General features: G+C 42.1%; 1 protein-coding gene across 12 annotated transcripts in view; it reads left to right on the top strand.

The window, feature by feature from the left end:
* MPP7 (MAGUK p55 scaffold protein 7) overlaps positions 1-14,642 on the top strand; it is a 132,044-nt gene that overhangs the window by 96,630 nt on the left and 20,772 nt on the right. Inside the window, exons 12-13 of one of the 12 annotated variants that reach the window (XM_084859144.1) lie at positions 5,364-5,384; positions 6,646-6,687. The exons of the other annotated variants lie outside the window; for them this stretch is intronic. Of the exons in view, the coding sequence (XP_084715270.1) occupies positions 5,364-5,384; positions 6,646-6,687 (63 nt within the window). The remainder of the gene's footprint in view (positions 1-5,363; positions 5,385-6,645; positions 6,688-14,642) is intronic. 12 annotated transcript variants of the gene reach the window in all.

Below are 14,642 nucleotides of genomic sequence, written 5' to 3'. Positions count from 1 at the left end.
AACTCTTAAGACTGGAAGTAACATAGAAAAGCTTGCAATAACACTATCAAAATAAAATACAGATTAAAATATAAAATACATTTTAAAATATTCCATACTGCTTTAACCCTGGCCATTAAACCGTACTTATAATGATAGAGTGAAGGGGGAATGTTAATTTTTAAAAAGGCAGGGAAAGGAAGGTTAATTGGATCATTAGAAAGACGCACAGTAATTAAAAGAAATGAGGCAGATGGGAGCAAGAATATTTAAGATTCTTAAAGGTTCACTGTTACAGGTAAATCCATGTTCACAATTGGCCGTGATATCATGATGCCAAATTGTCAAAATCCTCTATCATTGCTGCAGTATTGCTAGTGTTGCATGTCAATTCTAGGTTTGGAGAGGGAGGCAGTTGCTATTCTCAGAGGAGCCACTACAGTTGTAGGACACAGTAGTGGATTGAGCTGAAATGTGAGGGAGGCAGAGCTGAGCAAACAACATTTTCAGTTTTTCAGGCATGGAGCCCCTTAGCAGTTGACTAGCTCCATATGCTGTAACTACATTCATGATTCTGTAACATCTTAGCTGCACGTTATCAGTTGGATATTTTCTCCTGAGAGAGATGATGAGTGCATAGTTTTTGTAATAATTCAGCTCAGTGGTGCTTTCTTTTTATAATCTGTCATTCTAGATTTCATGTGCACTTACATCAAAGAAGTAAAAACATTTTATGGTTTTGCCAGGCCATTATTTACCAGGATTGTGCTAATGTAAGAAGTGAGTCCAGAATGCTCAGACTTTACATCCTAACAAATATATATACAAATTTGATACATAAAGCTAAAGCCCCTGTTACTTGCAATAGGCAAGGTGTGACAGCATTCATAGAATCATAGAATAGTAGGGTTGGAAGGGGCCTACAAGGCCATCGAGTCCAACCCCCTGCTTAATGCAGGAATCCAAGTCAGAGCATCCCTGACAAATGGCTGTCCAGCCTCGTATTGAAGGCCTCCAGTGTGGGAGAGCCCACCACCTCCCCAGGTAATTGGTTCCATTGTCATATTGCTCTTACAGTCAGGAAGTTTTTCCTGATGTTCAGCCGGAATCTGGCTTCCTGTAACTTGAGCCCATTATTCCGTGTTCTGCACTCTGGGATGATCAAGAAGAGATCCTGGCCTTCTTCTCTGTGACAACCTTTCAAGTACTTGAAGAGTGCTATCATATCTCCCCTCAGTCTTCTCTTCTCAAGGCTAAACGTGCCCAGTTCTTTCAGTCTCTCTTCATAGGGCTTTGTTTCCAGTCCCCTGATCATCTTTGTTGCCCTCCTCTGAACCCTCTCCAGTTTGTCTGCATCCTTCTTAAAGTGTGGTGCCCAGAACTGGACACAGTACTCCAGATGAGGCCTAACCAGTGCATTAGTTTCCCTTAGTTAAAAGCTCCAATTTCTGGAAGTCTCACTGTGATTGAGGAGCGGTCTACATAAAAGGAGATTGTAGATAAAGCATCTAAAATGTGGCCACTGTGGATAGCTTCCCGCTGTAGCTTCCATGATTGCTGCAACTCCTAAAGTGCTGTTGCAACCAGAAAATTTTGGACTTTGAAATGGTTGCATGAAATTGGGGCAGGGGTGGGGGGCAGCCACATGTATTTGTAAACTGGCTCTGTCTTTGACTTTTAGCATAGCATTTGGTTATGTCTGCATGAAATTGATAAAAGTTGTTACTCACATGGTATAATTTCTGCATGTATAGTTCTGCTGTTTAAATTGTCATGCATTTAATGCCATGTGTCTTCAAAAGAGAACATGAACTTTTGGTAATCAAATCATATTTATTCTGCATAGGGTAACATTAGCTAAAACAACCTCTTTCCAACAGAGCTATGAATTTTGCTATTAATGTTTTTGTATTTAAGCTGTGATGTGTAGTCTCTGAAAAGAAGTAATGTCTCATTTGTAGGGCTTAGAAGAATTTTGATCTATAACTAGTGTTGGGTAATGATGGTCAGGGTTATATTAATCTAGGCTTAACAAGTTTCACCCCAAAAGAAAACTTAATTTTTGATTTTAAATCTGAACAGAATGATTTTCTTTTCTTTTTTCATTTTCACCACACAAGAAAGAAGAACTACCAAACCACAGTTAAACACATTTATATAGTTAGTTGCATATCTATATCCTGTAATTTTGGGGTGTTGTTCATTCAAACAAGATGTAACTCATTTCACTAAATTTGGGTGATTTTGAGAAGGAATTGTGCACAATACCAATTGTATACGATGGCCAAACACTGAAAAAACAGAGTTTTATTAACTGGTTGCAATACTTCTATTCTACAAGCTGTTCACGCTTTCTGTGTAATAAAAGCAAGGCTTTATAAAGGTTTCCTTTTTGTCAGCAATTTCTGTGCATCCTCACTGTTGATGCAAAGTTACCGTTTCCCCCTGGCCCTGAATAAAATGGTCTCTCTCTTTCAATAATCACTAGTCTTGCAAAGACAGCAGACTTTGACTTTGCTTTTATCTTACCACTGCTTGGTTGTCCTGAACTATGTGAAGTCAGTGTCATGCATTACTTGTCATGGGGAACAGAGAACTAATTCAGACTTCAGTCTTTGTTTGCTTTTTCACCCAACAGAAGAATGCACTTGTAATTTTTTTTAAGAATTGTTTAAATGTTCTTAATTAAAAAAAAAAAACATTAGCTTTTTTTTGCTTGCTATTTTCTTGCACAAATGTTTGTTTCATAGTAAAAGTTCATTAAAATCGATGTACATTTAAAAAATATCTTATGCACAGTTATCAGCAAAATGAACTTTATCTCTAAAAGACCACTATACTTTCTCACCCAAATCTTAATGTGCCATTACATATTCCATGACCTTGCTTGTGCTGGTTTAGCATGGAGGTATCAATGGATTTGTGAAGTTTGTGTATTGCTGCATTATGATCAAATAGAACTGCTGTATGGTGTAATGTGGGTGAGAAGCCACTCCTTTAGGAATTTCACAAAATGTCTTGAAGTTCTTGCATGTTGGACTGGTAATGAGATAGATGTTTCTAATGTCTGGAAGTATTTGTCTCATCTATCAGGAGCCAATCATATTTGGAGGGGGAGGAAACACCCTCAAAAACGCATCCTCAATTTTGTCCCAGTTTCATGCAATTCATGCGTTGTTTCTTCAGTCCCATTGTTTTATCAGTTTCCTACCATATGTTTTCCTTGGAGGTTCGACATGATTTATTTTTCTCTGTTCAGTTTAACACAACATGCAACTCCAATTTTTATTAGTAAATAAATTCATGCCAAATAGGAATAGATAACATTGGGAATTAAACATTTGGAAGCTTGGGTCCACTTCAAAGAAGCAGGTACCCAGTTGGGTGGGTAATAATAATGCAACTACATGAATGAAGCCTCCACATGGGGAGGTGTTCTCGCAAGTGGCTTCCAGGGGTCTGGGTGTGCCGATGGAAATCCAGTCTCTTCCTGCCAGTGAGAAGTTCTGTCATGGAAAAATCTGGTCAAGCACTTGTATTATGAGACCCCATACCACACATATGACTCAGTTCAAATATACAGCATCCTTGGGCCCTCACTATCCTTGTTAAACTAAGCCAATGTTCATGTCCATTAAAAAAAATAGATTCTGAAGGAGGCTTTTCTTCCCTAGTTATTTTTTGACCTCTTGTTTCTATCTCAGCTGAGCAGCCAAGCTCTTTCTGGGTGAGAGAAGGCAGGCCATGACAAATTTAGTAGGGGTCTATATTTCTATCTAAGGGTGGCTTTCTCATAATACATGTTCCATCAGTTGTGAAAAGCAAATATATGTATTCATCCCTTGCCTCATCCCTAGAATGCATGCAAGTCCTTTATTATCACAATTCCCTTATATTGTAAGGCTACATGCTGTAAATAATACATGCATGTGTTGTCTGAAACTGATATGCATGTGTTTTCTACTCTGATATCTGTACCAGAGTATGAAACTGCATCAAAAGTCACTTGTATTGAGCAATGACACTTGGCCAAACGGGTACATCACCTGATGTAAAAAGGTACTACAGAAGTTAGTGGGAGGCAGTTTGGGCAAGCAGGCAGAGAAAACAGCCAAAGAAAGTGTAGCCTTTGGGCACAATCCTATGGCTGCTAGACAGTTGGATAGGATTGGTCAGTTCCTGGGAACCGACCTTGGAGCCTGTGCACCAACATCGGTTCCCAGAGAACCGCCTCCCCACCCCCTCCCCTGCCTCCTCGTAGGCAGCGTGGATCATCCCTATGCTCATAAGAGCCGCGTGGAGCAGGGGGAAAGGGGGTGTTCCTGCAGGGGGTAGGGAGTTTGTAAGTGCTGGTGAGACACTTTCTATATGTCATCCAGCCTCTGCACCCTGCGGTCCGATGTCCCATGGCTAGACAGCTGAAATTGGACATCTAGCCACGAATGCAGGGCAGCTGGAGTGCAGAGGAGACAATCTCCTCCCACCATGCATTGCATAGGAGGTCACCTCCAAGTTTGGAAGCGGCTGCCTCTCTGCATAGGATTGCGGCCTCCGGATGGCAAATGGAAAGAGGGGAAGAGTGTAGACAAAAACTTTTGAGGAAGAGTCAACAACCTGTAGAAGAATTAAGTCAATTTTCAAATTTAGTAGTTTAAAAACTCATTTGAAAATACAGTAGCTCTTATTCCCTCCTTATGCTAAATACAATTTTAATGTTTTTAAAAATCATATGGATAAATGTATTGTACCCAAGGCTGGTGCAAATCTAACACTTCCTATCCACCATTGTTCAGGGATCTAGAAATGGCTGCATTATCTCGTGATCCCTCACCATCTTCTGTGCGCCATTTCCTCCCACAACATGACTTGTCATTACCATGCCTAATTCTGACAAGGGTACATTTGTAACCTCAGGTTTGAAACTGCAGGTTACAAACCCTACATTACAAGCCTGCCCAAGTTAGAGATAACTATTGCTGATGGCAGCACAGACCCAATAATGAAGCTTTGATGAAGGGTAGAGGGGGTAAATCATGCCCAAGAGGGGAAGGGGCTGGCAGAGGGAATCTATAATCATCTGTTCCTTTCCTAGCCCCTTAACCATAGTTGGGGGACAGGTGAACAACTGAATCTACCATCAGATCTTCAGATATTTTGAAAGTGAGTTCTGCCCATTCCCCATCCCCAAGAAAAAATAAATGTGGGGTAGAAATGGTTTTTTCAGCAAAGCTTTGAACATACATTTCAGTTCAGACTGCTACAGCATATGCTCTTAACTCATTATTTATGCTATTCAGCTATCTTCCCCCCACCCCAAGTTTATTTGCTGAATATCTTGTTTTAAAATGTAAATCATGTCTGCTTATTTTTTTGGCTGTTCTAAGCTGAGGAAACAGTTGAGTGTGGTAGGTGTCTTTCTCCTAAGTTTTTAACTTTTCATTCTTCCACTGAGTCTATGTAATCACTTTTGCCTCCTATTTTTCCCTTTTGTGCTTCTCAGAGGAAATTGAAGGTACCTGTGCAAGTTTTCCTGCTGGGTTGCAGAGGTAGCTTGAAAACTGAATGAACTAAAACATCTCTGCTTTAGATGCAATTAGAAAATAAATTACAGAGGTAAACAATGCATTTAGTGATAGCAGCCAGTCATCTAGCTATTGCTGTATAGTACCAAGTCTAAGAATTGTGGTATTAGAAGGCTCTGAGCAAGCTGCTGTGGGTGTGCATGGAGATCCCTGTGGGGTAAGGCACAGGGATCTGCATGTATTGTCCCATTGCCTAATGTGGTCTCTTAATTTTTTCCCCTTCTCCGCACTTAACAGGATTCTGGGACCTCCAATGCAGCACATATGTGTTAATACTTCTGAATTAAGCATGACATAATAAAGGAGATAAGTTCATACAAAACATTTAAATGGGGCTAAAGATGGTGGCAGTCCTATTGCATGGCTCTAAAATATTCTATTTAAATTCATTTTTTTTATATAAAGACCCAGTCTATTAATTGCAGATCTTCAGGGATGTAGATTTGGAACACAGTTTCTGATTCAGTTTACTGATTTCTTTCCTTTCCCATCTAGCCTCCTCTGCTGTTACCATTCTCTACTTACATGCAACAGTTGCAGCCCACTGATTTCTTTAAATTAGCTAGTTATAACAATAACTTCGAAAGCTGTAACATGTTTGGTCAAAGGTACTCTGGCATATTAAAATATACACCAATACTGTTTTATGTCAAGCAAAGAGGTTATGTTCATAATTTAAAAAAAACAAAAACCTTTCTGTCTGATCCATTGAGCCAAATACAAAAATTCTTAATACTCTTTGTAAATTTCTTTATCTTTGAGTTTCAGCTATCATATTTTTATCTTGCAATAAAATCTAGAGTAGAATGCCTTTTAAAAAATCCTTTTTATTTTCTGTCATGAAAAAGGCAATAAAAAGGTGAGAAGTTAAATATGCATGTTGCTGAATTCCAGAATCCCTTGCTCAACCGTAGAACAACACATTGATTTATTTTTAAGCAATGGCATATTGAAGGCTTTTTTATGCTATGCTTTGTAGAGTTGTCATTTTTAAGTAACTCTTCTTTTGCATTTATGGCTGAGCTTCTAACTATTCTGCTTTATTTCTTGGCTTTTGTTCTGTATGCTTTTACACTTCATCCAGAGGAAGCTGAATGTGCTGGTCACAACAGTGGAGCCCATATAGGTGAGCAGTTGCTTACAAAAGCCTCTTTCTTTCTTAGCTTTTTCCTGGATGGGCTACAGAGTTTGCAGGTAACAAATCAGCATCACTGCATGTTATGAGTCTGTTAAACTAAAAAAAAAATGGCTCACTGGATTTGACATAAAGGATTTGCATACTAACAGTAATGTATTTTACTAGCATCGAAATACAGCAGGTGTTGAAACGTTGTCATTTACTTCACTTGAATTTGCCAAGAAGCTGAAATATTTGTCCTAAAAGTATATACCCATCTGTTACTACAAAAAATGTTAGGCTGGCTATAATTCAACCTATATAACAGCTAATCTTGTGACTTTTAAGGGGAAGCAAGTGAGCAGTGTCAGGTGGTGGTGATGACTTGCTTGCCATTGACCCAAGCTGATAATACTGTGGACTGGCTCATCTTTGCCCATCTCCTTTAGAAGTGGCCTCATTGGTGATTCCTTAGGTATTTATTACCCAAGGACCGTTTAAAGTTTTTGCACATATATTACAACAATATTAGGTTTGGGGATGGGATTTGAATATATTCTTAATTCATAAGTGAGGGGTTATGGTTAAGCTTACAATTGTGCTCTTTGGATTAAAAGTGTGAAACTTGGCAAACCGACACATTGACACATAATTTAAGAACTGGTGCCTTATTCTTCCTCCTTTCCCAACTTCTTTCCCTTATGTGTCATGTCTTCTAGATTGTAAACCTGAGGGCAGTTATTGTCATGCTACTTACCTTTCTAAGCTGCTCTGGAAGCCCTTTTGGCTAAAGGGTGGGGTAAAAATTATTTAAATAAAAACCTTTTTTTTAATTTGGATCCCAGCAAGCAACGGCTCGGGCGGTGGGGGAGGTGTTACCCTGCCTTTTTAGTCCATGAGCCAGGACAAGAATTGTAACCATTGTTGATGAATAACACTGAATTTGATTTTTAGCAAGGTCTACACTCCAGAAGAAGGAAAATGTTAGACCTGCAGAAATAATACTTTATATAAATCTTATCCAGGGATGCCCCTGCCGTGCAGCAAGGTAAAGCAACTTACTCAAGGCAGCATCAGCATGGGGGGATACAAGACCCAAAGTGCTTTTTGTGGTCACCCAGACCTTCAGTACAGTGTCCTCTCAAGTTACCACACCACCACTTTCAGCCCAGCGCTTTGTAGGGCACCACTGTCAAGCATACTGTCATGTCAGTGATATCCCGGATGTGTGTAAAGGGGGGTGAGCCCACCAAACTAAGCCTTGAGACACTTCAGGTCATATACCAAAACCTCAAGGGGATTAGCCATAACACAATGCCACAGCATTGTGTCCATCCCAATGATTTGTTGTGGCACAAGATGCTGTTGGGCATGGCACCATGCTAATAATATCCATTCCAGTAAAAAATGAATAAGGAACTGGGGTTATGTACCCACAATAAAATTTGGGGCACCGCAAATCATATGCCCAAACCTCCAGTGGGGTGTCTTCCATAAGTTGGCATACTACTGCATTCATCAAAATGCTTTGTTTGGACACAAGATACTTTCAAGCACACAAGCCCATGCCAATAATAACCAAGGTACTAAAAAATGAATAAGCAACTGTGGGTGTGCACCCTAAACAAAGCTTTAGGCCACCCCAAATCATACATCCAAACATCTATGAAAGCAGCCTCTACAAGACATCACAGCATCTCATCGAACCCAACATTTCATTGGGGTATAAGACACTTTCAAGCAGGGCACCCCATGCAAATAATACCCAATGTATGCAGAAATGAATATGGAAGTGGATGTATTATAATAAGATTTTGGCCACCCCAAACCATGTTAAGAATTTTAAAGCAACATCCACCAAAGCAGACTAGGCTAAATTTAATTTCGATTTGGAGTAGAATCCTAAAAATAGCAATCTATCAAAGTTCAGTGTGATCATAATGCTGATAATTTCTTAACCTTCAGAACCTTCATGGCTTCAGAAATTAAATTGCTACAGACTGGGGTTGTACAGAAATAAGTAACAATGTCTTTACCATTTAACTTATTTAATCGAGAACTTACTCTTTGTCCATAATATGTGTCAAACTGCAACAAATAAATGGTATCTTTATTTTTAGATTGTGAGCCTGCAGGCAAGGCTATTCATTTTTTGTCTCTCTACAACACATAATTTGTATGAGATGTTTGACAAAGAATACTTATTTATTTCAAAACATGGATTTTCTGGGTATCTACTTTCTTGCATCTCTACAAAAGACAAAGTGCTTACAACTTTGGAAAGCAGCACCTTCCAAATTTGTGAGCAATTGTTTTGTTTTGTTTTTGATGTAGGACTAAAATGTCTAACTTCAGCAGCCTTGCATACTATAGCAGATTCTTCTAGAGTAAGCTTTCCATGTTATTGCAACCAGGCATGTTAATTCCATTTATTATTTTGAAGTCATTTGGGTGTGGAGTTCTACAACACATACCCAAACACTTTTTGTCATGGAAGGCCAAAATATTTATTTATTTATTTATTTATTTATTTGATTTCTATACCGCCCAACAGCCGAAGCTCTCTGGGCGGTTCACAAAAATTAAAACCAAACACACAATAAAACAATTGAAAATATATAGAACATTAAAACCACAATATAACAATACAACCACAATAAAATCTAGCAGCAGTGCAGGAGTTTAAAATACAGATTTAAAACAGCAAAGATAAAAATTTAGAAAGCTAAAATGCCTGGGAAAATAAAAAGGTCTTCATCTGGCGCCGAAAGGAATACAATGTAGGCGCCTGGTGAACCTCACTAGGGAGCTCATTCCAGAGCCGGGGTGGCACAGCAGAAAAAGCCCTCCTCCTAGTAGCCACCCGCCTCACTTCCTTTGGCAGGGGCTCACGGAGAAGAGCCGCTGACGATGATCTTAAGGTCCGGGCAGGCACATATGGGAGGAGGCGATCCTTCAGGTAACCTGGCCCCAAGCCGTTAAGGGCTTTAAATGTTAACACCAGCACTTTGAATCGGGCCCGGAAATGGACTGGCAGCCAGTGCAGCTGGAAAAGTACTGGCGTAATATGAGCTCACAGGCCAGTCCCTGTTAACAATCTTGCTGCCCTATTTTGGACCAGCTGAAGTTTCCGGACCGTTTTCAAAGGCAGCCCCACGTATAACGCATTGCAGTAATCCAGACGAGAAGTTATCAGAGCATGGATAACTGTAGCTAGGCTATCTCTGTCCAGATAAGGGCGTAGTTGGTATACCAGCCGAAGCTGATAAAAAGTGCTCCGTGCCACTGAGTTCACCTGTGCCTCAAGTGTCAGTTCTGGATCCAAGAGCACCCCCAAACTACGAACCTGATCCTTTAGGGGGAGTGCAACCCCCTCCAGAACAGGTTGAATATCACCTAGCCGGGCAGACGAACCACCCTCTAACAGTACCTCCGTCTTGTCTGGATTGAGTTTCAGTTTATTGGCCCTCATCCAGTCCATTACCGTGCCCAGGCACTGATTCAGAACAGCCACTGCCTCACCTGGTTTTGATGAGAAAGAGAGGTAGAGCTGGGTGTCATCCGCATATTGATGGCACCTCAGCCCACACCTCCGGATAACCTCCCCAGCGGTTTCATGTAGATGTTAAACAGCATGGGGGATAAAATAGAGCCCTGTGGAACCCCATGGCACAATTGCCATGGCACAGAGCAATAATCCCCCAGCACCACTTTCTGGAATCGGCCATCCAAGTAGGAGCGGAACCACTGTAGTGCAGTGCCTCCAACTCCTAACCCAGACAACCTATCCAGAAGGTTACCATGGTCGATGGTATCGAAAGCCGCTGAGAGGTCCAGGAGAATCAACAGGATCGCACTCCCACTGTCCCTCTCCCGGCAAAGGTCATCCCACAGGGCGACCAAGGCAGTTTCCGTTCCAAAACCAGGCCTGAAGCCCGATTGAAATGGATCTAGATAATCCGTTTCATTCAACAGTGCCTGGAGCTGTCCTACAACCACCCGCTCAAGCACCTTAAATATCAAGCTTTCCACTGCTGTTGGTAGTGTTACGTAATTAATTTTTGATGGTTTAGCTGTCTATTAGCAACTGTGCTATGATTATAGTGGAAAACCTTATCTGGTGAAATATTTATTTATTTATTTATTTATTTATTGCATTTATACCCCGCCTTTCTCCCTCTCGCAAGGAACTCAAGGCGGCTTACATTATCCTCCTCCTCACTGTTGTATCCTCACAACAACAACCCTGTGAGGTAGGTTGGGCTGAGAGTCTGTGACTGGCCCAAAGTCACCCAGTGAGCTTCCATGGCCAAGTGGGGACTAGAACCCGGATCTCCCGGCTCCCAGTCCGTCACTCTCACCACTACACTACACTGGCTCTCATAGGGGTTAGGGGTAGAAGCACAATTCTAAAGATTCTTGAGGTTTGATCTGTAAACATTCTGGAGCTAGAACACATTCATGTCTTCTCCTTGTATGCTCATAATGACTAATTGAATTATTCATAAGGCATTAGTTAAACCTCAGTGAATTTATTGTCTGTCACTTGTTAGCTGAGAAAAAGACATTTGTTAAATGTTGTGTAAAATTTGCCCTCTAGTTTGACTATAAAATGGGACCAAGGGTGAGATTTCTCCAAATAGGAGCTGGCTTAATTTTCAGTAACTTCCCATGATGTTTTGTGGGACTAAGCCAGGAAGAGATTTTGCTTTCCCTCAGCTATGCACTTTAGAACTAAAGCTGAGTCTAAACTTTCTGCAGCAGCTGTTTTTTTGGAGCAGAGCAAAATGGCAGGGGACAGAGAGAAATTTGGGGTTGGGTGGAAAGAAAATCTTTGGGGGCAGGAACTTACCAGGACAAGTGGCAAAGGCTATTTTCCTTCTCTTTAACCTTAATTTCTCCACTGCTGCAACTACTGGGGTCACCACTTGTTTTCCAGCAATGCCTCTGGAACAGTGCTTCATCATGAGGTACTATCATTGCAACTCAGGCCTTGTGGGGAAAATGACATCCCACTACACTGCCAATTGAAGCTCCATTCCTGCTTGCAGTGGTAGAGCAATTAAGCTTTTAAAAAGAATAGAGGGTAGCTATTGCCGCAACTATGTGTCCCAGTAAGCTCCTTTTAAAAATAAAAATACTCCCTTTTAGAATTTCTCTTCCCCCCTCCCCCTCAAAAAGATCACTGAAATTCCGCACTTTTGTGGCTTACTACAAAACTGAAGCAACATTTTAGCTTGGCACAATTTAGAACACAGTAGGAGAGCAAAACCTTCCCTCTTCCTCAGACACAAGGATGTTGAGGGGGGCTAAAACCTGCCCAACAACCTTGACACTGAATGGCCTGAGCTCCCAGGGCTGGAGTGTGTCCATGTGCAGAGTGCAGGGGACTGTGCAATATAATCATTTTCATTCCACAAACATCCTGACCATATTAATGGTGAGCATTTTCTTGGTTTTAATATTTAAACGCCTTTTTGATATTTTGTTTGCGAGGTTCTTGGCTGCAAGTTTCCAGTTTCTAGTTACCTCAGGTGTATTCCACTATAAATGTTATGACTGTCAATCGTTGTTGTTGTTGTTGTTATTATTATTAAATTTATTAATCGCCCATCTGGCTGGTCACCCAGCCACTCTGGGCAATGTACAGCATACAATAAAACAGTTTAAAACAATACAATTCTACAATAAAAACATTTTCTAAAATACCCTAACCCACCCCAAATGCCTGCCTGAACAACCATGTTTTTAATGCACGGCGGAAGCTCATTAAAGAGGGGGCATGGCGGAGTTCCCTAGGGAGGGAGTTCCACAGAGTGGGGGCCACCACAGAAAAGGCCCTCTCCCTCGTCCCCACCACTCTAGCTGTCCTGGCTGATGGGACAGAGAGAAGGCCATCCAAGGCTGATCTTGTTAAGCGGCCTGTCTGGTGCTGCTGGAGGTGCAGCTTAACATAGTCTGGGCCGGAACCATATAGGGTTTTAAAGGTCAAAACCAACACCTTGAATTTGGCCCGGAAAACAACTGATAACCAGTGCAACTCCTTCAGCACCGGAGTGATGTGATCTCGCCGGCGGCTGCCTTTAATCAGGCGAGCCGCCGCGTTCTGTACCAGCTGCAGCTTCCGAACCGTCTTCAAGGGTAACCCCACGTAGAGCGCATTACAGTAGTCTAAACGAGAGGAGACCAGGGCATGTACTACCAATGGGAGCAGATGGTTGGGAAGGAAGGGGCGCAGCCGCCATATCAGATGGAGTTGATACAGCGCTGTCCGGCTCACAGCTGACACATGAGCCTCCATGGACAGCTGGGAGTCCAAAGTGACCCCCAGGCTGCGGACCTGGTCTTTCAACGGTAGCCGTACCCCATTCAACACCAGGTCAACATCCCCCAGCCTCCTCTTTGCTCCCACCAGAAGTACCTTGGTTTTTTCAGGGTTCAGCTTCAGCTTATTCCTCCCCATCCAGCCACTCATGGTCTCCAGACATTTGGACAGGGATTCTACGGCCAACCTTGGTGAAGATTTAAACGAGAGGTAGAGCTGCGTGTCATCCGCATACTGATGACACCGCACCCCAAACCTCCTGATGATACCCCCCAGCGGCTTCACATAGATATCAAATAGCATCAGGGAGAGGATGGAACCCTGTGGCACCCCACAAGTGAGTGGCCACGGGTCCGAAACCTCCTCTCCCAGTGCTACGCTCTGGTACCTGCTGGAGAGGAAGGACCAGAACCACCGCAATACGGTGTCTCCAATGCCCAACCCCTCCAGGCGGTCCAGGAGGATACTGTGGTCAACGGTATCAAAAGCCGCTGAGAAGTCGAGGAGAACAAGGAAGGAGCATTCACCCCTATCCAGAGCCCTCCTCATATCATCTACCAAGGCGACCAAGGCCGTTTCTGTCCCATGCCCAAGCCTGAAACCCAACTGAAATGGGTCTAGATAATCGGTTTCTTCCAAGTGTGCCTTCAACTGCATCGCCACCACCCGCTCAATCACCTTGCCCAAAAATGGCAGATTTTAGACTGGGCGAAAGTTGTTCAGAACTTGAGGATCCAAGGAGGGCTTCTTCAAGAGTGGTCTTATCACTGCCTCCCTGAGGGCTGATGGCATCACTCCCTCCTCAAGGGAGGCGTTCACCACCACCCTGATCCCCTCACCCAGTCTCTCTCTGCAGCCCATAATGAGCCAAGATGGGCAAGGATCAAGTAAGCAAGTGGTCGGCCTTACAGATGAAAGCACCTTGTCCACTTCATCAGGAGGAAGAAGCTGGAACCGATCCCACAAAACCAGTTTGCCACAGGGTGTTGTCATGCCCTGACCCCCAAACCAATAGCAGAGCTAGTAGTAGTATGCTGTACTCTTGACGCATTGATTTGTCAATTATAGAATACATATTTAATTTTACTGCTTTCCACCTTTATGTATGTGTATGTAGGAGTGGCATCATGAATAGTCCTAATGAAAATGCTGGCGTGCTGGCTTGGGCCCATATGGCTCTAAACAGCACTGGCTTTGCACATGAGTGCTGTTTCTCTGTTCTGCCATGATCCCTTAAATTTTCCCACAGCTGACCCCTAACTCAGAAATATATTTTCTCTTAAAATTCTACCAAACTGGAGCCTGAGTGTTTTCCAGAAGCAAGATATTTATATTTGCATTATTAGAGAGGTTAAAGCATTGTTACTTGCCCCTCGCTCAACATATGAAGTTCACTAAACTAGTTAAAAATTCTCGATAGAATGCCATTTAATATTGTCTGAATACAAATGTTAGCAGTCCACACAATACCAGGCATACATATTTAACTTCATGTTTCTATTACGCCTTACAATAGTGGTTTTCTAAACCTTTTTTGATAATGTGAAAGTCATAATGAGTGGTATACTGAGTTGGATGTTGAAATTCAGGTTCAAATCCCCACTGAGCCACAATACTCACTGGGTGGCTGTGGTCAACT

Source organism: Heloderma suspectum, chromosome 5, assembly GCF_057233095.1.
Source record: "Heloderma suspectum isolate Gila_16-S chromosome 5, 16-S_ref, whole genome shotgun sequence".
In the NCBI taxonomy this organism is placed as follows: Eukaryota; Metazoa; Chordata; class Lepidosauria; order Squamata; family Helodermatidae; genus Heloderma; species Heloderma suspectum.
This window is presented reverse-complemented; position numbering and strand designations above follow the sequence as displayed.